Source organism: Myotis brandtii, unplaced genomic scaffold, assembly GCF_000412655.1.
Source record: "Myotis brandtii unplaced genomic scaffold, ASM41265v1 scaffold433, whole genome shotgun sequence".
Lineage (NCBI taxonomy): Eukaryota > Metazoa > Chordata > Mammalia > Chiroptera > Vespertilionidae > Myotis > Myotis brandtii.
In genome coordinates, this window is record NW_005366559.1 from 780418 (window position 1) to 806868 (window position 26451).

The 26451-nt window shown below is 57.5% G+C and overlaps 1 protein-coding gene across 1 annotated transcript in view; it reads right to left on the reverse strand.

The window, feature by feature from the left end:
* The window catches only part of OSBPL1A (oxysterol binding protein-like 1A), a 119070-nt gene that overhangs the window by 26926 nt on the left and 65693 nt on the right, over positions 1-26451 (reverse strand). Inside the window, exons 15-17 of the mRNA XM_014546152.1 lie at positions 23766-23925; positions 14185-14341; positions 983-1058 (exon numbers count right to left, since the gene is read on the reverse strand). Coding sequence (XP_014401638.1) covers positions 983-1058; positions 14185-14341; positions 23766-23925 — 393 coding nt within the window. The remainder of the gene's footprint in view (positions 1-982; positions 1059-14184; positions 14342-23765; positions 23926-26451) is intronic.

Sequence of the window (26451 nt, forward strand, 5' to 3'; positions counted from 1 at the left end):
GCCCTGGGACCAGCCCTGGCCTCCAGGAGCCCCGGGACCAGCCCCAGGACCAGCCCCAGGACCAGCCCCGGGACCAGCCCTGGGACCAGCCCCTGGACCAGCCCTGGGACCAACCCATGGACCAGCCCCAGGACCAGCCCTGGGACCAGCCCCGGGACCAGCCCCGGGACCAACCCCTGGACCAGCCCCGGGACCAGCCCTGGGACCAGCCCCTGGACCAGCCCTGGGACCAGCCCCGGGACCAGGCCTGGGACCAACCCCTGGACCAGCCCTGGGACCAGCCCTGGGGCCCACATGCAGGACGTCGCAGGGCAGCCCCCGGGCAGAGAGCAGGGGCAGCAGGAAAGGCCCAGGTGGGCGCAGCCCCGGGGGAAGGGTCGCGAGGACACCATGGAGAGGTTTGGAGGACACTTCCCAGTGCAGGGACGCACCGAGCGTCCCAGCCGCACATGGAACCACACACAGGCCCATGGCTCAGCACACGCAGGTTTGACATTTTCACCGTTCTCGTGGGTCAAAGGTCACGCGAGAAGCACAGAGAGAACTTGACCCAGAACTGCAGCCCGAGTGACGGACTGGGGACGCTGTTCTACAGACGGACACACCATACCCCCGGCTGCTGCCGCCCCGGCGTCGGGCCACCTGCAGGGCCAGCCCGCAAACTGCGAGTTCACACGCGTCCCGCGCAGCGAGCGGAGCTGCTCTGTGCCAGGCGTCCGCCTGCAGTGACGCGCTCCCCGTGGGGTCTGCCCTCTCCAGGAAGGTTCTGGGCAACTGGGGAGTCTAAGTGGAGCGTCACCTCCGTCCCTGCTCCCACGGGAAGTCACAGCAGAGCCACAGCGACTGCACAGAGTGGCCGCGCTCGACAGGAAGCCTGCCAGCCTGTCCGCTGGGTTCTGGGAGGTTCCATCTCCACGGCTGTGCGGGGGGCCCCCCCCCCGTTTCCCTGCCCCCAGGACTCCTCCGCAGGAAGCAGGGCTCCCATCCCGATGCACTTGCGCAGGATGCTCCAGATGCTGAAGTCGTTCCTGGAGAACATGGGGGACGGCAAGCTCGTCCTGAAAAGGAAAAGAAACCAAGACTCGGCTGTGAAGTTTTGACGCGGGAAGGAAAGGTGCTGCCCCTCGTCTGAGAGCCACAGGCAGCACGCGTACCGCACAGTGTGGGAGGCAGGGGGGGCAGTGGGAAAGGGGGTGTCTGTGATGCTTTCAACGATAAAGGTAAGTTTTTAAAAAGAACAACAAAGTGGGTCGCAGACGGGGAAGCAGGGGGGTCTGGGCAGAGCCCTGCTCCCTGCCCTCCGACCCCAGGGGTCCCCCCTGGACCAGCGCCCCGAGCTTCCATTGTGATGCCTGCCTGCGTTCTCGGCAGCTCGGGCCACCCCAGGGGGTGCCGTGCCCTCACCATCTCCTGATACTTAAATAAGCGATTGTGTCCAGGTTGTAAATCATGGAACAAATGCCATCACAGAGCCAGTTTAGTGGTTGTAAGAAATGAAACAAACGATAAAACCAAGGTGAAAGTCAGGCCCTGCATCACGTGCATTCGGGGTTCCCCACAGACGCCGACAGTGAGCAACACTTAGCAACTCCAGACGCAGTGGGACCCCTCAGAGTCACGTCTGCAGAGGGCGGCTCCCAGGCCCTCCAGGAGCCTGGGCGTGGCCGGAGGGGAGGGCGGGGGGCTGACTGAGCTGCAGCTCTGAGCTCAGCCTCGGGAGACCCCAGCCAACGGGGAGCCACCCGCCCTCCCTGCCCACAGGGCAGCACCACGCGGGGAGCCGGGCACTGGACCAGGCCCTGAAACTCTGGGATAACAGCGCATCCTTTTCCACGACCTCAGGCCAGGCCAGGGCTGCTGGCCCGGCCGCCATCTGAAATCCACCCCCATCACGAAAATATGCAACAAAAATTATCTCCTAAACAACATCTATAAATGAACCGAATGAATTTGAGTCACACTTTAAGGTTTTCAATAAATAACGCGGTAAAGCCTCCGTGTGAAGTTCTCCCGACGGCTTTTCCTTTTTCAGGGACAGGCACTGCTCCCTCGGCAGGTCTGCCCGCTACGCGACCTCTGGGTAGTGGCCACAGACGGCATTTCAGCCACATTTTCCCCGACCCAAGCCCGTCGATCGCTGTGACGGGCCAGTGCGCCCGGGCTCGAGGCCTGCCACTCCCTGCCACCTGCCTTGCAGTGCAGTTTGAGAGCCGCCCACCAAGGACACTTCCATCTCGTCTGTGGGCGTCAGTCAGGAACGTGGGGAGGCCGAGGGGTGTGAGCCCGAACAGGTGTGAAGACTGAACGAGGGGCTGCAACCCCCCCGACAAATGCTTGCGGTAAAGGTAATGCTGCTCTTCTGACGGAAGGCAAAAGCGGACGGGAAAGAGAAACAAGAAATAGTATGGAAGCAAGAAAGCAGAAGAGGCCCCGGCTGGTGTGGCTCAGTGGATAGAGCGTCGGCCTGTGGACTGAAGGGTCCCAGGTTCGATTCCTGTCAAGGGCACAGGCCCAGCTTGTGGGCTCGATCCCCAGTGGGTGGTGTACAAGAGGCAGCAGATCCATGATTCCCTCTCATCATTGATGCTTCTCTCTCTCTCTCCCTTCCTCTCTGAAATCAATAAAAATATATTTAAAAATAAATAAATAATGAAGTCAAATGTATAAGCCAGTCAGAGAAGGCCAAGTACCACATGATCCCACTCATATGTGGGATCTAATGAACACAATGAACTAACAAGCAAAATAGAGACAGACTCCTGGACGAGAGCAGGCTGACAGCTGCCGAGGGGGGGGGCGGTTCGGGAGGTGGGGGAGGGATTGAGCAAAAAGAGAGAGAGCTCAAGGGCAGGGACGACAGTGGTGATGCCGGGGAAGGGGTGCGGGAGGTGAGAGGGGTGCAGGGGGACGGGGACGATGGTGATGGACGGAGCCTTGACGGGTGGAGAGAGAACAGCCCCGACGACGTGCTATGGATTGCGCACCTGAAACCTGTATCATTTTGCTAACAGAGTCACCCCATGAGTTCAATAAAAAGGAAAAGAATTTTAACCAAATACCCTGCCAAAATAAATCAGTAAAGTCCCTGAGACAAAACAGTCCGTAACCTAATCGTCCAAAAAATGCTCAATCTTCCGCAGTATTCTTTTAAAGAGGCAGAGGGAATACATGGTTTTAAATTCGGTAACAGATTTAAATTTTTTAAATTATTTGAACGGAGAAGGATCCATTTCCATCTCTTGCCGTCTCTCCTGCTGCGGGAGGCGGCCCTCGGGAGAAACGAGGCGGCAGAGCGGCGACCACACGCCCGGGAACGGAGGGTGAGCTCTCCTCCGCCCGGGATCTCTGAGGGCCTTTCTCCTGCTCTATGCGCCCTTTCTCTCCCAGAGAAACACGCCGTACCAGGGGCCGAGTGCTGTCCTGGCTCCATTTCCAGCCGGACAGATGGCAGGGGCCGTCCCTGGACCACACAATCGCTGGGTTCAGCACAAGCCCATCACCGTTGTCCTCCCATGTGACAGGGCTCCGTGCGGCCCCCAGGCTCCCGGCCCACAGAGCTGGAGACAGACCCCAACTGAGCCCAGCTCATCTGTGAGGCTGCCCCGCCCACGATTACCCTGAAAAGGACACTGTGCCAGTGCAGGTTTGGGAGGTGCTATGGGGGCGGGCGCTACGTGAGGCTCGTCCTGGGGGGCCCGAGCCGCAGCTCCTCATCCACCTGCGGGACCCCTGCCCCTGCCCCTGCTGCAGCGCCACCTGGTCAGGCCCGGGCGAGGCCCAGTGGCTTTCCCCACTCGGACCCTGGCCCAGACCTCCAGCTAGGAGCCCAGGGGTCTCATCAGATGGCGGTGGAGACACATGGGAAAGCCCTTTCTGTCGTGCCGTTTAACAGCTCTTCGTATTCTTCGTTTCAATGTCTCATGACCTGGGAGAAAGTGCCAGAACAGTTCGGTCCAGATAACATTGAAAAATAAATTTATATGTGTTTATTGACTTCAGTGAGGAAGGGAGAGAGAGAAATATCAATGATGAGAAGCATGGACCGGCCGCCTCCTGCACGCCCCCCACTGGGGATGGAGCCTGCAACCCGGGCCTGTGCCCCGACCGGGAATCGAACCCTGACCTCCTGGTTCATAGGTCGACGCTCACCACTGAGCCACGCTGGCCGGCACATTTTTCATTTAATTGAAATGATGGAAGAGAAAATCCCAAATTTAATTTTCTTGTGCTTCAAACATTCCACTGACGTTATTAAATGGTGTTGAAACTGACCTGCGGGCGCTCCTCTCCCAAATCCCTTCTGGATGGCTGACCGCTCTCAGACTCAGAGATGCCATCTGTCAGCAAAGGGATTGTGAAGGCAACGCCAACGCTCGGGTGTAAGGTGGGCGGACAGGAACCTCACAGTCCTTTTCCCTGCCTCTGTCTCCCCCCCCCCCCCCCCCGGACAGGCACGTGCGGCCGTATCTCCCCGAGGTCAGGGACTGTGTCTGCTCTCCACCGCACCCTGCACCAGGCACAGCGCTCTGCACGCAGCAGGCTCAACACTTCAACATAAACGGTTTCATCTAACGTCCATTTAAGTTTAAATGTGGGGTGAGGGATGGGAGATACGGGTAAGTGGCAAGTATGATATGAAAACACAAATAATCAAATCTTCTGTCTCTAAATCATTTCTTTAAAAAACTTCCAAAACCAAACTCCTTAACACACACTTTCAATTGCACTTCACAATTAAACATTTGCTCATGTTATTACATATTCTGAAGGGATCATAATTTTAAGTAAGATACTCATTTGCATATTTGGGGAGGGAACCTAATTTTAACCTCTGATCAAAAGAATTAACTAAAAATCTAAGAGAATAATTTCACAGAGAAGCGGACTTCAGTACTCTGTAGAACTCCAGTACTGGAATGGCAATGTGCACGCGTGTTCACATCATGCTTTGTGCTTGTGTGTGTCCACCTGCAGTTATTAGAGACTTATCACCTCTCTTCGCAACTTTCAGAAAGAATTCCCTCCCCCAAGCCCCCACTTAAATAGCACCCCAATGAACAGCTTGTATTTGAATCTCATCATTTCATTTCGACTGCACTACTGCTGTTAAATAAACACTCAAATTGAACCAGTATTCCAAATTATGAAGCCATTAGAAGTAACTATTAAACTATATTCACAACATTGAAGACTAGAGTTTTAAAACAATGTTGTAAGAAGTTATTGTAGTAATAAAAAGTCGTGTTTCGTTTTCACAAATGATGCATAATCTCACTGGAAACAACCTTTCCACAGTTTATCAGGAATACAGTTTGCAAATCTGCACTTTAAAAAGGCTGAACAGGAAGTGATGCGCAGAGAAGCCAGAAATCTCACCCGATGGGGAAACGTCTCACGTGGCGTGGAAAGCACATCCGTTTTGGAAATTCCTCCTCTCTCCCTGCTTCCTCCTGTGAGGACAGGGACACGTGGAGAAGCAGCAGCCCCGCTGACCCTCCACCCACTTCCCGAGAGCCCTCCAGGTCCGTCACAGACTCACAGGTGCACACTCCTCGTGCTGAGTCCGAGAGCCTCCGCTGTGTGAATGCTGGGAGAGAACTGTGCCATTGGCTTTCTATTCATTAAGGATCTAGGCTCCCACAATGCATTTATTAGATAAAATAACCTAAGGCCCAGTGCCTGAAATTTGTGCATGGGGGGGGGGGGGGTCCCTCAGCCCCGCCTATGACCTTTTGCAGTCTGGGACCCCTCGGAGGATGTCCACCTGGTGGCTTAGTCCCGCTCCCTGGGGGATCGGGCCCAAGCTGGCAGTCAGACATTCCTCTGGCAGCCCGGTAGCCCCCGGGGGATGTCCACTTACCAGCAGGGAGCAGACCTAAGCTGCAGTCGGACATCCTTAGTGCTGCTGAGGAGGCGGGAGAGGCTCCCGCCACCACCGCTGTGCTGGCAGCCATCAGCCTGGCTTGTGGCCCTGATCGCCCCCAACTGCCCTCCCCTGCAGGCCTGATCGCCCCCAACTGCCCTCCCCTGCAGGCCTGATCGCCCCCAACTGCCCTCCCCTGCAGGCCTGATCGCCCCCAACTGCCCTCCCCTGCAGGCCTGATCGCCCCCAACTGCCCTCCCCTGCAGGCCTGATCGCCCCCAACTGCCCTCCCCTTAAGGCCTGATTGCCCACAACTGCCCTCCCCTGCCACGACCCGCCTCCTCCGCCAGGACCTGCCTCCTCTGTGCTGCGCAGAGCTGTGGGACTCCCAGGCCCCACCGCGCAGAGCTGCTACCGGGCCTCACCTCCGCTGTGCACGCAGCCATCTTGTGACAGCCATCTTGTGACGACGTGAGGGCGTGACGCCACCTAGGCTATTATTAGTACAGATTTTTCCATAACACTAACCTGAAAAAGGTCATTTGCTGACTTTGAGAATTAAATGTCGTGTTATTCTCATGAAAAGAGCCTAAGGAAGCAGCGCTGTCGGTGACGGGAGGGGCAGGGGAAGGGTCAGCAGCTCAGGGTGGGCACGGACTTCTCAGGACACAAAGAGCCCAAAAGGACAGAGAAACCAGTAACTGCTGGCGGTGACCTGCGCCAGCCGCTTCCCCTTCCTTCCCGAGGACTGGGAGCGTCTGCCTCCTCCCATCCAGGGACCGTTTCTAGGTGACTTTCCGGGTCCTTCCGCCTGTCGCACACCACCCTCCAGCGTGTTCCTGACGTGTGTGCGTTTCCCTTCGGGTCCCTTCCCGGCTGCTGAGCGGAGAAGAGCGTTCTCTTCCCAGAAGGACGGCAGCTCCTACGGCTCATCAGACCCGACCGAGATCCTGGCCTCAAGGCAGCTGTCCTTCCGGGCGAGCCAGGCGACGTCCGTCACACCCGGAGGAGCGCCCCCGAGCCGGTCATCACTATGAGGAGCGAGCGTCCGCCCCGAGGAGCCGTCTCCAGGGAAGCCGACGCCTGTCACACCCCCCCCTTCCCTCGGACACCCTGCTGCCCGGCCAGCTGGTGGGTGGGGGTCAGAGGGAGAACGTGCCCTCCAGGCTGGTTCTGTGGACACACCTTGGCCCCGACCTGCTGAACTGCAGGCCTTGCCCGTCTCAGGTCAGGACGAGGGGAAACTCATCCAGCCCCGGGAGAGTTCACGTCCACGGGAACCTGTCAGCGCCCAGCACTGGGCCACCGCAGAGGGGCTGAGCAATGACGCGGGACACGGTGTTCATTCCCTGTAAACTGTTGCATAAAACCCCACACAGAACTGCAGGAATCAAAGGCCGGGACCAGGTGCCTCACACGGCACAATACGGAGCCTTTGTGGAGGTGCGTCTGCTACTCTGAACATCGTAAAGGTGGTGGTTTAAGGACAGATTAGAGGCTCTGAGTCAGCGCCCTGCCCTCCCGGCTGAGCAGCCTGGGCCAGCCCCGCCCCGCAGGACGGAGGACGGGGTAATTCTGACAGCGAGGGCTCCCTGTTCTGAGAGCCAAAGCCGCGGAGCGTGTGCTGCCTTCCACCAACGCACGATACGGGCGTGAGCGGTGGCCTGTGACGCACCATCAACGCTGCGAACAGCACCGTCAGCGACGCAGCCTCGAGGCCAGACCACGGCCAGCCGCCTGGTGGGCTGTGTGTGGCAGCCCCGCAGGAGAGGGGGACAGAGCACATGCTCAGAGCGTCCTCCTCAGGTCCCAGCGCGACGCCAGCCCAGAGAGCACGCAGGCTGAGTCCGGAGAGCACGCAGGCTGATGCCCTCGGCCCGCACGGCCACGGGACCTCCCCTACCCTCTCACAGCACATCGAGGCGCTCACACCAAGACGCCGGGGCTCAGGGTCACCCGCCTGTGAGGGGTCCGTGTTGAAGCGTCCACTCACTCCCCACAGAAACCTGTTCTGCTGAGAACCGTGGGCGGCCCCAGCTGTGCCCCCTGACGCCCCAGACACCACTCCCATCCTCCTCAGCACAGCGGCCCTCACGCCTCCCCCCGCCACAGCCATGTCGCCACTCAGCTCCATGTCTTGGCATCCGCCTGGCTAGTCATGCATGTGCCCTGCACTTGACATGTGTGTGCCCTGCACTTGACATGTGTGTGCCCTGCACCTGACATGTGTTTCCTGCTCTTCACATGTATGTGTCCTGTGTGTGTGAGACGCAGTGACGTGCTTCCTGGCTGAGGACCAGGATGTGTGGTCCATGGAGTCACTGCCACACCAACAGGAACAGCCTGGAGAATAAACACTCACTGTGGCCCTGCCGGTGTGGCTCAGTGGACAGAGCATCGGCCTGTGGACTGAAGGATCCTGGGTTCGATTCCAGTCAAGGGCATGTGCCCGGGCTGTGGGCTCGATCCCCAGTGTGGGGCGTGCAGGAGGCACCAATCAATTATTCTCTCTCATCATGGATGCTTCTATCTCTCTCTCCCCCTCCCTTCCTCTCTGAAACCAATAAAAATATTTTTAAAAAAGAAACAACACTCACTGTGGCCAACGGAGTCCGCCCCGAGGTCTAAGTCCTCACTATCGGGGCCGTGTCCGTGTGACTCAGCGGCAGTGGCGGGTGAAGCACGTTATGTGATAATGTGCTGGGAAGAGCTGTGCATGAACAACATTTCTTCTGAAGGTTTTAAAGACACAAGACACACCTGTGGCGACCTGCTTGGAGGCCTCTGTGCCTTTAAACAGTCACGCCCAGTCGTTTCCCTGACGCGTCCCTAGCAGGTGCCGTGGCTCCTGACAGAGGACGGTGTCTCCTGAGCCACCGGCAGAGCACACAGCGGGCGGGGCTCCCTGCAGGCGGTTTCGGTTGGCACAGCTCCAGCGGGCGTTTGTCCCGGCGAACCCCACGGGCCCGGGAAGCTGGCGCCGGCCTCTGAGGACTGCGAAGGGGAGGGCGGAGGGAGAAGGCCGCGGAGGGCGGTCACGCTGGCACGGGCCCCGGCACCGAGACCTGTGTCCGTCCGCCTGGAGCAGATGTCAGCGCGGACAGACGGTCGCTAGGGCACTCCGAGGAGTGCGAGTATGGAAAGCAAACGTGAATGGAACTGGAATTCTCCCGGGACTCGGAGCCGAGGGCCCGGAGGGGAAGCGCGAGGCGCCTCCCTCCACGTGGGGCGCGTGGCTCTCGGGGGACGGAGGCGAGCACAGCCCAGCATCACCTGTTTACACTCTGACGGGCAAGTTCACAGCTGCTCCAGAGGCAGCCAACCTGGTCCTTTCAATAAAAAACAGCCACGTTCCCACTGAACCGCATGGAAACCAACCATCGATTCGTTAACTGTGGGGACGGCTTCCTCGCTTCACATTTACTAAGAGAAACAGGTTAGTCAAAGGCCAGCACTTCCCAGAGGCCAACGCAGACCTCGGGCCCCAAGACAGGCTCCCGTGAGTGAAGAGACAGACAGACAACAGTCTCGGTTGCCCACCTTTGCTTAGGGCTTCTCACTGTTTCCCTAACGCGCCTGACATCTAGTGAGCTACCCTCACTGTGAGCGCTTTGCGTAGATCATCTCATGTAATTATCATAACAAGCCAATACTGTGCCCATTTTACAGAGGAACAAGTTGAGTTCAAAAGAAGTTACAACTTGTTTGAGCTCTGGAATGTGGTGGAGAGGGGATTCAAACATATACTAGAATAAAGCAAACGGGGGAACCCTATTACCCCAAACTTTAATGGAAATATATGGGCATAAACCCATGAAGCGTGTTTCCTTTAAAAAAGGTGGGGACAGGGGTCCACTTCTCTCCAGGGAAAAGGACTGAGACCAGGACCGCCAGGAGCATGACACCGTCACTCAGACGGTCGTATCTACACGCTCCTCCCGAGACCAAGGCTCTGTGGAGCCACAGCGACTCCAGGGCTCAGGCAGGAACCGGCCAGAGGCGCGGACACGCCTGTTTGTATCAGAAAGCAAGGCAGCGACAGACGACTCGATTACCATATGCAAATTATTCCTAAAGAAATGACAAGAAGCGGGGTTGTCAGAAGAACCCCAAAGGCTACACGGAGGGCCTCCGTCCATCCGACCGCAGGCGGGACAAGCTGACCACAGACACGGTCCTCACACGCCACACGGAGGGCGCCAGGAAACAGCTCCTGAACAGGGAGGGAGCTTCTGTACAGACGAGCTCCAGCTGTGACAGGAACGACAGGAGGCCACCGACCATCTGCAGCCCCTCGTGACATCAGCAGTGGCTGCTCAGTCTCTGGGACCGAGGCTGCTGGGCCGTCGTGTCCACGGATGGCCAGTCGGACAGCGCCTGGGCCCAGAGCCATCTCAATGGACAGCGCCTGGGCCCAGAGCCATCTCAACGGACAGCGCCTGGACCCAGAGCCATCTTGATGGACAGCGCCTGGGCCCAGAGCCATCTCGACGGACAGCGCCTGGACCCAGAGCCATCTCGATGGACAGCACCTGGACCCAGAGCCATCTCGACGTGAAACGAAGAAGAGCCAGTGGGGGCGGGTGCCTGCACGGCCGGAATGGGCCAGCGTGCGCCTCCGACGTGGTCTGTGCCAAGCCATTCCACCCGAGGTCTGCTGGCGCCATCAGACTCACAGCGCTCACAGACGCTCAGGGTGAGAGCCTACGTGCGAGACGCCATGGGGTGCAACACGCCATCTCCAGACCGAGTTATTCCCGGGACGGCCGGCTTCGTCCGCAGATAAATGGGGAAGAGGAGAGGACACCGGGTCCCAGAGGCAGGCCGACCACGTGCCACGTGTGGACCTTCTAGATGTTCCCATTAAATGACATTTTAGACCCAATGACCCTGGCACTGAGGGGGCGTCGAGAGGAATCTGAGTACGAGCGAAATCTGTGATGACGATGAAGACGCTACTGCTCAGGTGAGATCGTGGTTTTAGAACATGAGCGAGTCCCGTTGGACGCTGCGTGCGGAAGCACAGATGCAACAGTGTGTGGGGGTTTGATATAATTGTACAGGGCGGCGGGGGCGGGAGAGTCTGGAGACCAGCTGGGTGCATGATCCTGTTGAAGAGGAACGAGGGCTTTGAAGGGCTCGCTATATTATTCCATTTGCTTGGAAACGTCCACAACCAAGTGTTAAAAATGGGAGTATACGCCTGAACATGTTCTTTGTCTGTCTTCCTTCTCTAGGCAAACAACATCGACTCCTTCGCTGTGTGTCGTCTTGTTCCCGCAGGTGAAGCTTCACAGGTTAGGGGCGCCCCCCCACTGCTCTCACCTCCCACGGAAACCAGGACGAGAACAGATGCGGCGTCGGCAGCGCCAGTGGGTGCTGTCTCCGGCCGCTGTTCACAGAGCGCTGGCACCGGAGGGCGTGCATGTGGGTTTTCCCAGAGCCCCAGCCAGAGACATGTTTCAGGGGTCCCGGGCCGGATCGGGGGTCCCGGGCAGGATCGGGGGTCCCAGGGAGGATTGGGGGTCCCAGGCAGGATCAGGAGCTGGGCCTGGGGCCCTGGAGCCTCAGGCTTGGAAAGAGCACCCTCTTCTACCTGCTTTTTAAACTCGCAGGAGGTGAACCTTTGGGAAGATGTGTGACCGGGGGTCCCCAGGATCGGGGGTCCCAGGGCTAGATCGGGGGTCCTGGGCAGGATCGGTGGTCCCAGGGAGGATTGGGGGTCCCGGGCAGGATCGGGGGTCCCGGGCAGGATCAGGAGCTGGGCCTGGGGCCCTGGAGCCTCAGGCTTGGAAAGAGCACCCTCTTCTACCTGCTTTTTAAACTCGCAGGAGGTGAACCTTTGGGAAGATGTGTGACAGTTCCCGTAATTCCCGGCAGTGAGCTGCCAAGTCAACCTGGTTTTGTGGAAGTCGTCCTCATGAACTTAGACTCCTGCTGCCCTTTGTTTTTTAATCCCCACCCAAGGATATTTTTTATTGGTTTTTTAGAGAGAAAGGGGGAGAGAGAGAGAGAGAGAGAGAGAGAGACATCAATGTTTGAGAGAAACATTGATCGACTGCTCCCACATGGCCCCAACCGGGAATCAAACCCACAACCCTTTGGTGTATGGGACGCGCTCACCCAGCTGACTCCCCCCACCCCCAGGGCTGCGCTGCTTTCCTTCCTTCCTTCCTGACTCCGATCCCCAGGGCCCAGCAGCCGCTAGTCCTGAGAAGGCACTGCCATGCGAGCCCTTCTTCGCTGTGCCCAGCCCCGCTGCCAAGCCGCCGTCCCTCTCCCTGGTCGAGATGCCTCCCAACGTGCTGTTTGGGGAGGCGCGTGTCTCGTGAAATCAGTGTTTCACTTATTTGTTCTGAAGTTTGGACACCGTCTCTGCGACGCCCCGGACAGAGCTGAATCGCAGAGACGACAGAGCATACCTGTCTTGGTCCTGCAGACAAGAGCGTCTGAAGTGTCTCACTAGCCAGCAATCTGGGAGGCACGTTCAACCAGATGGGAGGGTCTCTGCCACTGGCGTCTGCCGAGATGTGTTCCTCACCAACGGCTGTTTAACAACCTCACCGAACGCTGTTCTTTCTCTATCAGGATGACCCACGGATTCCTCCTTCAACCCGTTAGTACTGTCACTACAGGGAATAACATTTACAGAACCAGAACCCGAATCCAACAGTGCACATCCTGACTCACGTTCCGTGTCAGCTTCTCTTACACCCGACCCGGGAGCAGAGGACATGACATTGAGCTCTTGACCAAATGGAGCAACTGGGGTCAAGTGCGAACAAGTGAAAGGATTCAGCTCAGAATGAACGGAACGAACTGGTCTCAGAGCAGAGAAGTGACCTGAGGACCAGCCAGGAGGGCGAGAAGCCATCAACACAAACCTCACCATGGTTTCCAATATTAAAAAGACAAAAATATATGACCAGGCCGAACACAAACTTCACGCTACGTAAAGATGCACCCTGACTCCGCAAATGCATGTCATGGCCACTCCGGCCGACCCCCATAGCAACCTGGGCCTGCTTTTCTAAAACACCACCAACGCTGTCATTAATTCAAATGATTCGCTATTAGTAACCGCCCATCACAACACAAATTACTTCTGATGCAATTCACGGGCGGGCAGGAGGGATTGGGTGACACAGGAAACGCCACCTGTCTTCCTCCTCTAAGATGAAACTTGTAAATTATGTGTGGCATCTGCTGTTTGTCTGGTTAGAGAAGAACTTTACGAAAAGAACAAGTAAAATAAAACTCCTGCCGGCTGGTGTGGCTCAGCGGGTTGGCCCAGAACGAAGAGGTCTCCTGTTTGAGGGCAGGCTCGAGGGCCAGCAGGGGGAGATGAGGAGGCGATGATTCTCTCAGCATTGCTGTCTCTCTCTCTCCCTCTCCCTTCCTCTCTGAAATCAATAAAAATAGGCACCACCAGTCACCTGCTTAGAGGCGAGGCCTCCTCCTGAACAGGAGGAAACTGCTTGTATCTAGTTTGTTACCTAAAACTCCCTGATCTTGTCAAAACAAGTACAAAGTGAGACATTTTGTTAACAAGGGGCAAATCCACGTGAATCAGGAGTGATAGGTGGATTTTTTCCAGTAGAACAATCACTGAGACCAACTGTGCCGGAATCACGGCGCAGGAAAAGGGACAAAGTGACACATTCCACAAATATTAAACCAAAGACTACCTTGTGGAAACTGGCCATTCGTCACCTCTGACCCGAGTGCTTTTAGAGGACAGCCACATCCCCCGGAACGCGCGGACGGCTCCTCCATGTGCCCGTGCCCAGTGCTCCGCGGGCACACGCGGCTGAAACCGGAGACTCTGGTGCCGTCACGTCTCGCTAACTGGGGACGGTGTCCTGGACGAAATCGTCCCGGGGATAAAAGGACACGCATGCTCTGAGGCAGCGTAAAGTGGACGTGCTCGACCAACCCGGCTCTCAATAAAAGTCTTTGTGAAGATGCAGCGAAATGGAATCAACGGGCAGGCGATACCTCATCCATTCTGAGTAAGACCAACCCGGGGATCGAATGACTGGAAACCAAAATAGCGCCGGCGGCGGTCATAAAAGATGCAGGACGCGCCGGAGCCCGGAGCCCACGCCAGGCTCGGCAGGTCCGCACAGGTCTGGGGCCAACGAAAGATTTATGTTCCCCTGAGCCGGTGCGAAGGCCCGCTCCGGCCCGGCCACACGGCGTCTCCTCTACATGGACACACACTGACCGCACTGTTCCTCTGAGGCTGCAGCCCCAGCTCAGCCAGCGCGGCCGGGGAGGAGGCCGGCAGACGCAGATGGAGTGACAGTCAAGGTCCCTACCTGTGCTTCTTGATGCCGTTGGAGAGCGCATCGCCCCCGCCGCAGTCCTGGCCCTCGGACATCCTGTGTTTTCCTGGGATCGGACGCTGCCCTTCCTCTTCACGGGAGCACGAGGTCACCGCCTCCAGCCGACTCAGGGACCGCTCGGACTCGGAATCTGTGGCAGAACAGGCTCATGTCAGCGGCTGGAACTGGGCTTCGGTGACAGCCGGAGCGCCTCCCCTGAGGATCCGCGGTGAAACCCAAGCAGCCCTTGTCCTTCGCCACCGCCCGGAACCACCTCCCGGGATCCCAGAGCCTGCGCCCCGCACGCCAGAGGGGCTTATACCGACTCGCAGTCACACGGGTTTTATACACCTGGAGGGATTTCCACAGACCGAATTCAGCAGCTCCCTTCCAAATTTCTACTTTTATCTTCCCTCTCAAAGCATCTTAAACATAACTTACAAAAAAGCATTCCATTTTTAAAATTCACGATAAAGAAAAAGCTAGAGTAGCTGAGCTGTGAGAAGCATAAATGACATTGATCCTACAGACAAAACAGCAGAGGTAATTCAAAATACTTTAAAAAATACTTCTTCTGCCCTGACCGGTTTGGCTCAGTGGATAGAGCATCAGCCTGCGGACTGAAGGGTCCCAGGTTCGATTCCAGTCAAGGGCATGTACCTTGGTTGCAGGCACATCCCCAGTAGGGGGTGTGCAGGAGGCAGCTGATCGATGTTTCTCTCTCATCCAATGTTTCTCTCTATTCCTCTCCCTTCCTCTCTGTAAAAGATCAATAAAATATATTTTAAAAAATATATATGTATTCTAAAAAATACTTCTTCTGCTATGATATTACTTTTTAAAAAATACATTTTTATTGATTTCAGAGAGGAAGGAAGAGGGAGAGAGGGAAACATTAATGATGAGAATCATCCACCAGCTGCCTCCTGCACTCCCCCTACTGGGGATCGAGCCCACAACTCGGGCATGTACCCTGACTGGGAATCCAGCTGTGACCTCCTGGTTCATAGGTTATAGTTTATTGATTTTTAGGGAGGAAGGGAGAGAGAGAAACATCGATCGGCTGCTTCCTGCACACCGCCCACCAGGACCGAGCAAAAACCCAGGCATGTGCCCCGACTGAGAATCAAACCAGCAACCTTTTGGGACGAAGCTCAACCAGCCAAACCACAATGCCCAGGGCCCATGAAGTGGGATGTTACTTAAATCCTCCAGAGCTGAAGCCAGAGTGTCCAGGTAACATCGAATTCCCGGGCAGGGATTTTGGGGATGAAAATGCCGCGTCCCCACTGGGCTGTGTTCCGCGTGGAGCCATCTGCCTGCTTGGGAATCAGGACTAATTATCCCGCACAGGACAGCGTCGTGCCCAGGCACGTGACGGGCAGCGAGAACACTGACGGCGCCTGGCGTCTGAGCCCGACGCACCGGACGTGTGTGCACCCAGGTTTCCTGTCTCCTCGTTTAACGTCTGTATTTCAGCTCAAAGTCACGGTCCCTCATCCTCAGAACACCCTCCACGGTCCCTCGATATTTATTAAAATGCAAACTCAAGGTCACGTCGACCTTCCCGTGAGCAAGTCACCCACACTCAGCACGCCCGGCTCCCAGACCATCAGGCAAACTTCCTCAAACGCGTTTCCGTTCATGTCCTTAACATGGCTCAGCCAAGATGTCCAGGAAATCATTATTTTTAGTGCTTCCCTCTCCCCCGCACTCACTCCGCAGGCCGCGGAGCCTTGTTTTTATCACATTAGCCTGATTAGTCACACTGCTGACAGCGCCGTCGTGGCCAGCGGCCCTGAGCCTGGACTCCGGACCCGGATGGTGGAGTTACTCACAGCAGACCCAGTGCTGGCCACGCTGAGCTGATGTCTGCAGCCATAACACGGCCAGATGAGAGAGAGGGCTTTGTCTGTCCCGTGTCTTATACCAAACAGGTATCGCAGGAGACATTCGAAGAGGTACTTTTCATGGTCAGTGCTGTCAGTCACCATATTTTATTGGGGTTAAGACAAGCCGTGAAGCCCACAACAAGGGACAGCCTGCCATCCGATGAAGCAGCAGTTGCTACGGTTACACCCCCCAAAACGGTCTGATGACATAGAGAACGTGCTTTTAACACAACCCCAAACAAGAACCACCCGACACCACTTCGCAGTCCACACACAAGCACCGTGATCGCTGCTCGGCCTCGGAGAACGCCCGTCTGGGTCAGGTAAGCGGATCGTGTACAACCCCGAGGACGGGGGTACCGGCTGGTCTGGAGCCCAGGAGGCACGGGGGCGAGTGCTGGGGGGGAGCGTCGGGAAGGCCGGGGAGGCTCACCCGCAGGCACTCAGCTCAGTGCAGGCGAGAGAGGGAAGGAGCTGCGTGAGCCACACCTGAGGAGAGCCGACGGGGGTCTTGGGGGCGGGGGAGGGGAAGGGGGCTTTCACCTCCACGTTGTCACGTTTGTTTCATGTGAGAAATGAAGAATTTAAAGAGTCCAACAGAAGGATCCCGTCAGAATCGGTCAGCATTATCTGAGGGGCGTCACTGCTTGTAACAGGGGTGTCGCTGATGGGGTGCGGGTCTCCCCGAAATGTGCCGCTTCGGCAGGTGGGTTGTCTTGAGCTGAAGGCGATGGGGAGAGACCCCTCGGACTCAGGAGAAACTCCCACTCCCCCTTTAGATACGCAGCACAACCTGGCTGGGGCCTTGCCCAGAATACGAGCTGGTACAGAGATGGCCTGTGTGGCCTACCTAGGGCGGCAAACACCGGGTGATGGGCACCTGGTGATGGTGATAGGCACCTGGTGATGGGCACCCAGTGATGGTGATGGACACCTAGTGATGGTGATGGACACCTGGTGATGGGCACCCAGTGATGGGCACCCGGTGATGGGCACCTGATGATGGTGATGGGCACCCGGTGATGGACACCCAGTGATGGGCACCCGGTGATGGTTATGGGCACCTGGTGATGGTGATGGGCACCTGCTCCTCCTCTGCCCTCCCTCCTGCAGCCCCGGGTACCTCCCTCGTCCCCCGGCTCAGGATGCCACAAGACAGGGGCTTTGCATTTCAACAGAAACTTCTTAACAAAAAGCAGGTGCAGAGTGAATGCCACAGGAGGTAGGGCAGTCAGAGCCGCTATGGAGCAGACAGACGTTTCTCAAAACAAGACCTCAACTCAGTGACTACACACCAAGGAGGTGCCACTTCCCCGCAGCCTGGGGCCACACACTTACCCCAGGAACATGCCACCTTCCCCGCAGCCTGGGGCCACACGCTTACCCACAGGGACACACCACCTTCCCCCCAGCGTGGGGCTACACGCTTACCCCAGGAACACGCCACCTTCCCCGCAGCCTGGGGCCACACGCTTACCCACAGGAACACGCCACCTTCCCCGCAGCCTGGGGCCACACGCTTACCCACCGGGACACGCCACCTTCCCCGCAGCCTGGGGCCACACGCTTACCCACAGGGACACGCCACCTTCCCCGCAGCCTGGGGCCACACGCTTACCCACAGGGACACGCCGTCTGATGCGGAACAGACCTCGCTCTCCCAGGGGCAGCACACAGCTCCCTCTCAGTGGCTTCCTCAGTCCTTCTCTCCTCTCCTCCCTGGCCTGCCACCTCTCCTTGCCCAGCCTTCCGTCCTCTTTAATACCATCAGGCCGACCCCGCCCTACCCCCAAAGGTCTCTGCCAACCGGCACCGATCACCTCCACGCTGCAAAGTCCAATGTCCTTCCCAAGTCGGCCCGTGACTCACTCCCACCTCTGGCCCTCCTTTGCCTGGTGCAGGGCCGGCTGGAGTCACAGAGCAGCGGCCCCTGGTCCCTGCCCACGGCCAGCAGAGGGGGACGGGCTGTGAACACGCGAGGGCAACAATACTTCCAGGTGCGTACAGAAGCCTGGAGGGCAGCAGCCACCAAGTGGGGCCGACGGTCTCACAGCGCGAAGGACAGGTGCCGGGAGGGGCTGTGATGACGACTGAGCGACACTGACGAGTGAGCGTGCGGGTGGCAGCGAGGCGGCCGGATGGAAGGAAGCGGAGTCGGCCATGACGCTGGCCACGCAGGATGAGTGAAACCAGAGCGGGCTGCGGCCGGAGGAGGAAGGAACGGGCTGGCGTGAGGGCCTCCCAGCCCCTGCCTGAGGCCGTGCACACCCGCCAAAGGTCAGTCACACACGCACTGAGCGTCCTGCAGCGTCAGAGGCAAAAGGCACGGTGACCAGCGGCACGGCCCACAGTGCGGGAGGAGAGCCTGGCTGGGTCCTGAGAGCAGCCGCTCACGCTCCTGATGCTGCGGGCGGACAGCTGCCCCATAACCCACGGGAACGGGCTGAGGGACCTCCTCACTCCCACGCCGTCCACACGGCCTCCCGGGAGACCGCGCTCTCCACAGACTCAGTCACCCGCTCACCTGGGACCCAGGGGCCCCGCTGCCGTGGCGGCTGCCGAAGGCCAGGCCTGCCCACAGCGTCGTTTCCAAGTCGCCTGGTGCTGAGTCAGCAACGGGTCCAGCGCCTCTGAATGGCCTTTCCAGGCTTTTCCATTTTGTCTTCAACTGTCAGCATCACACGGGCCGACTGCACCCCCCATCCCGCAGTCCTGAGCACTGCCAGGCCTTCGTGGGAGCCACACATCCGGGGAGTGTCTGCTGCCTCCCGTTGGGGGCACAGGGCGCTCTGACAGGAGTACGAGGCCCCAACTCAGGCTTCAAAAGCAAACAAGGGGTCCCGGCTGGTGCCCAGTGGTTAGAACGTTGGACGTGGGACTGAAGGGTCAAGGGTTCGACTCCCGGTCAAGGGCACGGACCTCAGCCAGGGGCTCAACCCCTGGCCTGGGTCTGGGCGCGTGTGGGAGGCAACCCATCGATGTTTCTCTCTCCTCCCTCCTCCTCCCTTCCTTCCGTTCTCAATAATAATTAATAAAACAATATCCTCGGGTGAGGATTTTAAAAACACACAGCCAAGGGGGCGGGAGGGAGTGGCCGCGTGGCGGGCGCAGTTCCCTGTGGGAGGACGCGCAGCTCTGCAGGCGGTGGTGGGGGCGGCGATGGCGGTGGCGACGGCTGCACAACCAGGTGCCTGCACTTCACACGCTGCACGGGGCGCGGGAAGACGGTTAAACGGTGAATGTGCGTATCCGAGTCCAATCGAAACAAAGCAAAACCCAAACACACACACCTGCTGGCTGCATGGCCTCTGATCGTCGGATCCTGTCACCTCTGACCCCAGCGCCAGGGGTGAGACCACACACTCACAGCGGCTGGTCTGCGTGCAGATGCACGTTTTAGACATGTTCGTATTGGTTTCAGAGAGGAAGGGAGAGGGAGAGAGAGAGAGACATCGATGATGAGAGAGAATCACTGATCAGCTGCCTCCTCACACCCGCCCCTGGGGCTGGAGCCTGCACCCGGGCGTGTGCCCCGACCAGGAGTAGGTCCCCTGACTCATAGGATGATGTGCAACCACTGAGCCACGCCGGCCGGGCCAGATCTTTATTCTGAACACATTTCAGACAACAATCCTCCCCCTCATCCAAACAGATGAAGGCCAACAGCTGTGACTGGTTAACGTGACTAAACACGAGATCAACGTGTGCGCTCCCCGTGCACGGCTTCCCGTCTGCCAACCACGCCTCCAAGACAGACCTGTGAGAACCCGTGGAACCAAGAGGCTCGTCACCTCCACCCCGGCCTGGTTCTCCTCCCGTGAAAGGCAGAGAAGAGGGCCTGGCGTGAAGGGTGTGAGCACATCAGCGAGTCTGACAGGTTGTCCTGACAAATGTGTGTTTCTAACTTGACCTTCGGGAACCAGCTGGAGAACAAACAGTTTGAGGAGCCTGTGGAAGGCCTGGGTCCTGTCCAGCAGCCGCCCCTGCCCCGAGGGCAACAGGAAGTGGCCGGCACACGCTCCCCGTAACGCCTCCATGAGGACATACGGTTTCCTGGACACTGGGCGTGGTCACCCGAGGTGACCCCAGCTTCAAACCCCAGTGCCGGACGGTTAGGCAGCACTGAGGCACTTTCCTGCACAGACCCCACAGCAGCATGTAGGTGTGAAGAGCACAGAGAGTAAGCAACGCCGGCCCCACCTGAGGAAACTGTGGACGACACTCAGGATTCGGGGGGCGGGGGGGGGGGGGGGGGGATCCGCTGAGGAGATGCAGATGCCTGAGGCAGAGACTCGGCCGCATTCCAGCCCGGCCCCCCACCCCCGAATGGTGTCCAAGGTCAAAATCAGCCGAATGACAGTGCTGCTTATGGCAGTTCCTGTCTCTTTTTTTTATTACAATTTTTTATTGAGAGAAAATGCAGCTATAAAGTTCATCATTTTATCCTTTTTTAAAGTATATTTTTAATTGATTTCAGAGAGGAAGGGAGGAGAGAGAAACATCAATGATGAGCGAGAATCATTGATCAGCTGCCTCCTGCACGCCTCCCACTGGGGATCAAGCCCACAAACCAGCATGTGCCCTGACCAGGAATTGAACCCTGACCTCCTGGTTCATGGGTCATGCTCAACCACTGAGCCACGCCAGCCGGGCATAAAATCATCTCGGAAAAGGATGGCCCAGAAGGTCAACCCCAAGCCTGAAGGATAAGTCCCTCCGTGTGTGCCTGGCACAGACGTGCGCAGGAGCAATCTGCTGGGTCACACGGCAAACGCGGCATTAGATGCAGGATCCGTCACCCCAGCCTCTGCAGAGTGTTGTGCCATCTTCACGTCTCCCAGGCGTTTGTCGTCACGTTCTGTCACGCTTCACTGGTGCACATCGCACCACCCAGCTCACCGGGCTGGGCTGGGCAGGAGAGGGGATGCTCACGCTGACACACCCGGCTCTGCCCCAGGGAACACGCAGTGCAGGTGGGAAGTGAAGAAACACACAGAAAGCTACACGACACGGAAACGGCCAGACGAGGCAGCGGCTAAAGGGGAGCAAGTGCTGGAAACGCCACGGTGAGGGAACCACCAAACACCGGGCAGGTGCGCACAGAGCAGGCCCAGGCGAGAGGGCACAGCCGACTCGGACACAGCGAGAAGGCGGGGGCGCGGCGGGGACACGGCGGGGACACGGCCGTTGCTGTCCCTCCCACTGCCACGGCCCGTCTCCACCTGCTGCTGGAACTGTCGGCAACGGGGCAGCGCTCCTCTCGGTGCTCCCAGGTGCTGTTGCTGGGTCACCTTTGCCCACAGGCCACAGCTGTTCCTGGGCAGCCCCACCTGCCACACGGACAGTTTTGCCTGAAAAAGACTCGAGCTGGCGAGGATGTGGAGAAGAGGGAGCCCTCGGGCCCTGCTGGTGGGAATGCTGGCGGGGCAGCCACTGTGGACAACAGTGTGGAGTTTCCTCAAAAAATAAAAACGGAGCTTCCGTTTGACCCAGTGATCCCACTTCTAGGAATATATCCTAAGAAACCAGAAACACCAATCAGAAAGAACATATGCACCCCTATGTTCATAGCAGCACAACTGACCATAGCTAAGATCTGGAAACAGCCCAAGTGGCCATCAGCAGACGAGTGGATAAAAAGCTGTGGTCCATTTACACCGTGGGATACTATGCAGCTGTGAAAAAGAAGGTTCTCTTACCCCCAGAGACAGCATGGAGGGACCTGGAGAGTATTGTGCTAAGCGAAATAAGCCAGTCAGAGGAAGACAAGTATCCCATGATCCCACATGTGGAATCTAAGGAACAAAGCAAACTGATGAATAAGGCAGAAATGAGGCCTACGTGGGACAGACGAACACATCTCAGAGGGAAGGGGGAGAAATCAACCAGAGACTGTGTATGCACATGTGCATGCCCCGCGGACACAGGCAAGGGTGGTGAAGGCCTGGTGGGGCGGGAACTGGGTGGAGGGGCCATGGGGGGAAAGGAGGGGACGTCTGTAATATGCTCAACAGCAAGGATACGTTTTTAAAAAGACACACACACGGACTCTTGCGGCTGCTGAGAAACGCTAACCCGGCTTCAACTTCAGGACACACTTGGATGCGCTTTGCCCATCCGCGCTCTTGGGTCACATGCACTGTGCATGGCCGTTCCGACCGGACATCGCGAAGAGGAAAACAGACACAGATACACACATGCACACACATACAGACACACACACACGCACACACACACAGAGGACAAGTGTGAGGCTTCATTAATTCACCTCCCCTTACACAGTGAAACGCCACCACCCTGTGAGAGAAATCTGTTTGCGCTGGGGGACTTAGTCACTGAGCACACTGAAAACACAATCCTATATAATAAAAGGCTAATATGCAAATCAACCGAACTACAGAACGACCGGTCGCTATGACGTGCACTGACCACCAGGGGGGCAGACACTCAACACAGGAGCTGCCCCCTGGTGGTCAGTGTGCTCCCACAGGGGGAGCGCCGCTCAGCCAGAAGCTGGGCTCCCCCACCTCCGTGCTAAGGATGTCTGACTGACGGCTTAGGCCCACTCCCCACAGAGAGCAGCAGTTGGACGTCCCCTGAGGGCTCCCAGACTGTGAGAGAGTGCAGGCCGGGCTGAGGGACACCCCCCTCCAGTGCACAAATTTCATGCACCAGGCCTCTAGTTTTTAAATAATCAAGAGGGCCCACGGGTTGGAGAAATGATTCTACGCTGTGTGCCCGCATGGAGGCATGCTCACTCAGGCGCGAGGTCCCCGATCCCGCTCAGGATCCCCCCTCAGGGTCCTGCTCAGGGTCCCCACATGCTGACTGAACTTGGCACGTGTTTCCGGGCGGCGTGAGGCACCTCTGCTCCCGCGACACCAGGGCCTCCCCTCCGCTCTGGCACCTGACGTATTTCCCGTTATCACGTGACTTCTCTGTATCTTCTCCTCTCGGGCAGTGGTTCCCACGTGGGCACACACCCCCAGGGGGCAGTTTGATTTTAAGGGGGACGATTCGAGAATGAGTTATTAACAGTGAACTTTTTGCATGTCTTATGGCTCTAGGGGCCTCCTATACAGCATATAAATATAGATTGTGATATATTTATGCATTTCAGTTCTCTAGTATATGTTTTGAAACTATTTGCTATTTCTCATATCACTTCATATTATTTTTTAACAGTTTCTAGTGATGTCTTCCTCAGCACTTCCACTGTCCTCTCGTTCTTTTATTTTTGTCTTTCATGGATGCCATGTTCTTGGGAAGCTTGTTTAGACCAAGTTCATGGCCTTTTAGGCTTCCTCCGCGTGAATAGTTCACTTTTTGAATAATAAGTATTATATGTCACGGTGGGGAGGGGGGGGGCATCAGGATGTTAGAGGTGCTTAGGGGGGGTGTGGCCAGACAAGGCTGGGAACCGCTGCTCTGGCACCCAGAGTGTCCTCGAGGACACGAGGCACCCGTCTCTCTCCTGAAACACGTGTGGCCCTGGCACCAGGAGGCACTGATGGTCACTGGCTAAGGGATCCGGGATTCATGCGGGCTCCAGGGCCCTCCATCCCCAGCCGAGCCACGCCGCCCGTGCCGGGAGCCCAGCGGCGACTCCCCTCCCCCTGCCGACGACGCACGTGACACAGGGAGTGACCCGTCTGCCTGTCGAACCCGGAGGCTCCGACCCACCTGACAGCGCATCGTAGAACTCGTCCTCGCTGAGCACGCTGGGCGGGGAGCCGGCCACCAGCGACTGCTCTAGCTCATGGTGCTCCGTGGCCAGCGCCTCCAGGGCCTCCGACAGGATCTTGGTTTTCTCCTGCTCCTGCTCCAACTTGAAGTTCCTCGCCTGGAAGGAAACAGGAGAGACTCACTCGGGAGCACGGCTCCAGCTGACTGCACGTCAGAAGCGAAAAGCCGTGCCCTGCGCACGCGGACGAGTGTGCACAACTGCGCGGCTGATTCCGTCCTTCCCGGCTTCTCCCAGCAGCTCCGGCGAATGACGGGGGTCGGAGCCGCCAGACACCAGCTCCGAGGACCAGGGTCCTCGTGCAAGAGCATCAGCAGGTCAGAGGTCACACAGCCTCTTCAGAAACAGCCTCTCCCTCAGCATCAGCGTGACATGAAGAAGCCAGTGGGGGGTGGGGGGGGCGGATTAAAACCATCAGTAAGTTTTTGAACAAAATAAAGAACTAAAACCACCCCAAGGTGACGACGGGAGCCACGCCGAACCCTTCAGTTCACTCCCAGCATCGCTGGCAAGTCCCGTGAAGGGAGGGAGGGGCAGGCAACGAACACTTAATTTTCACCTTAAAATCCCAGGTTCTGATTTTGATTTCCTAGTTCACCTTGAACTCAGGACCCTAAGGAAAGGTAAAGTACAAGCAAGGCAGCGCCCGTCGCCCGTCCCAACCCTGCAGGTGGTCCCCTCCCCCGATGCCAGGGCAGGACCTTCCAGTCCACTGGACCCTGTGAGAGGGAGCAGCGGCCCCACAGCAGGGTGGCCCGACAGCGCCCGAGTCCGCTCCTGTCCCAATCTCTGCAAACCCAGCTGGTCCGCACCCGCCGCCTCCCTCCCCCGGGGAACCGGGCGGGAGCAACAGTGGGGTCTCCCGTCGGCCGCGGGGCGTGGAGAAGCTCCTGTGGCCGAGCCCCTCACCCGGCACCGAGAGGGCTCCGCTGCGTCTGACAGCCGAATACCACTCAGAACCTTCCAACTTGCTTTTTTTTTAACAATTTTTTAAAAAATATATATTTTTATTGATTTCAGAGAAGAAGGGAGAGATAGAAACATCAATGATGAGCGAGAACCATGGATCGACTGCCTCCTGCACGCCCCACTCTGGGGATGGAGTTCACAACCCAGGTCTGTGCCCTGACCGGGAATCGAACCCTGACCTCCTGGTTCAGAGGTCAACACTAACCACTGAGCACACCAGCCGGGCAAGGTTAAACCTTTGTTATCCGGGGAATCCTCTAGTCCTCAGGCACCTTCGTGTGTATCATTTTAGCAATGAGATTATTATTAGGAAAAACACCAATAAATGATAAGAAAGAATGAGCAGAGGAGACATGCGGCACTTGGGAAAAAGGAATACTTATATAATTACAGTTTTTAGGAAATTGCAAAAGCCTGGCCCTGGCTGTGTGGCCCAGGGGGTGGGGCGTCGTCCCGAATGCGGAAAGGGTTGCTGGTTCGATTCCCGTTCAGGGCACAGGCCCAGGTTGCAGCCTCGGTCCCCGGTGGGGGGCGTGCGGGAGGCAGCCCATCAATGTTCCGCTCTCATATCCATGTTTCTCTCCTCTCTCTCTCTCTCTCTCTCTCTCTCTCCCTCTCCCTTCTTCTCTCTCTAAAATTCAATTTTTAAAAATCTTAAAAAAAAATAAATTGCAAAAGACTTGCAAATATTCTTATCATCTAACTTTTATCTCTGAAGCATAAACACCTTTACTATGGCTGGAGTCAACTGAAAAAACAAACTGTTCCTCCTCCATTTCATGGGTTACGTAATGCAAATACCTATTTTAAAAACTACCCGATTGAGCACAATGTCCAAAACAGTCCTTTCTGTGAAGGAGGCGCTGCCAGCGCCGTTATATTTGCAGACCAGCACCACCCCCGTGGGAGCAGCCAGACCGCCGCCCACCGCTCGCCCCTTCAGCTGCACCATTTCAGCTTCTCAAACATCAAAACGCAAACGTGCAGCCGACACTGTGCCTTTCGGTGCTCAGTTACCCCTCCCGCTCCCGTCAGCAACCACATGCATCTCCTGCCGATGGCATCCAGCGGGTCGCAGGGACGCGGCAGAGTAAGTGGTCGAGGCCCCAGATGATCACGTCCCCTCCACAAAGCTTTTCCCAAATCCCACGCGGCCCTCATCCACTACAGCACGCACCCCTGCACCTGCCACCTCGACACCCGTCCGCACCTGTCCTGGGGGAGGGAAGGGGCAGCAGGGCGGGGAGGAGGCTGGGACCTCGCACTGGCTAGTTCTTGCCTCGTTTCTAACCAGTCCGTTTAGGAGGGGGGGGGGGGGGCGCCCTGAGGAGGCCGGCTCTGCGCCGAGTGAGAGGGGCCACCGAGGGCGGAGCAGGGCAGTGACACCATTCCGTTTACCCTCTCATCTCTCTGGCTGACGTGTGGAAGAAGAAACCTGCGGGGAGGTCAGGAGTAGAATAAGTAAGGATCCTGCCCAGACAGTGTGGCTCAGTGCTGAGCGTCGACCTATGATCCAGGAGGTCACGGTTCGATTCCCGGGCAGGGCATGTGCCCCGGTTGTGGGCTGGATCCCCAGTGTGGGGCGTGCAGGAGGCAGCCAATCAAGGATTCTCTCTCATCACTGATGTTTCTATCTCTTCCTCCCCTCCCCTCCCC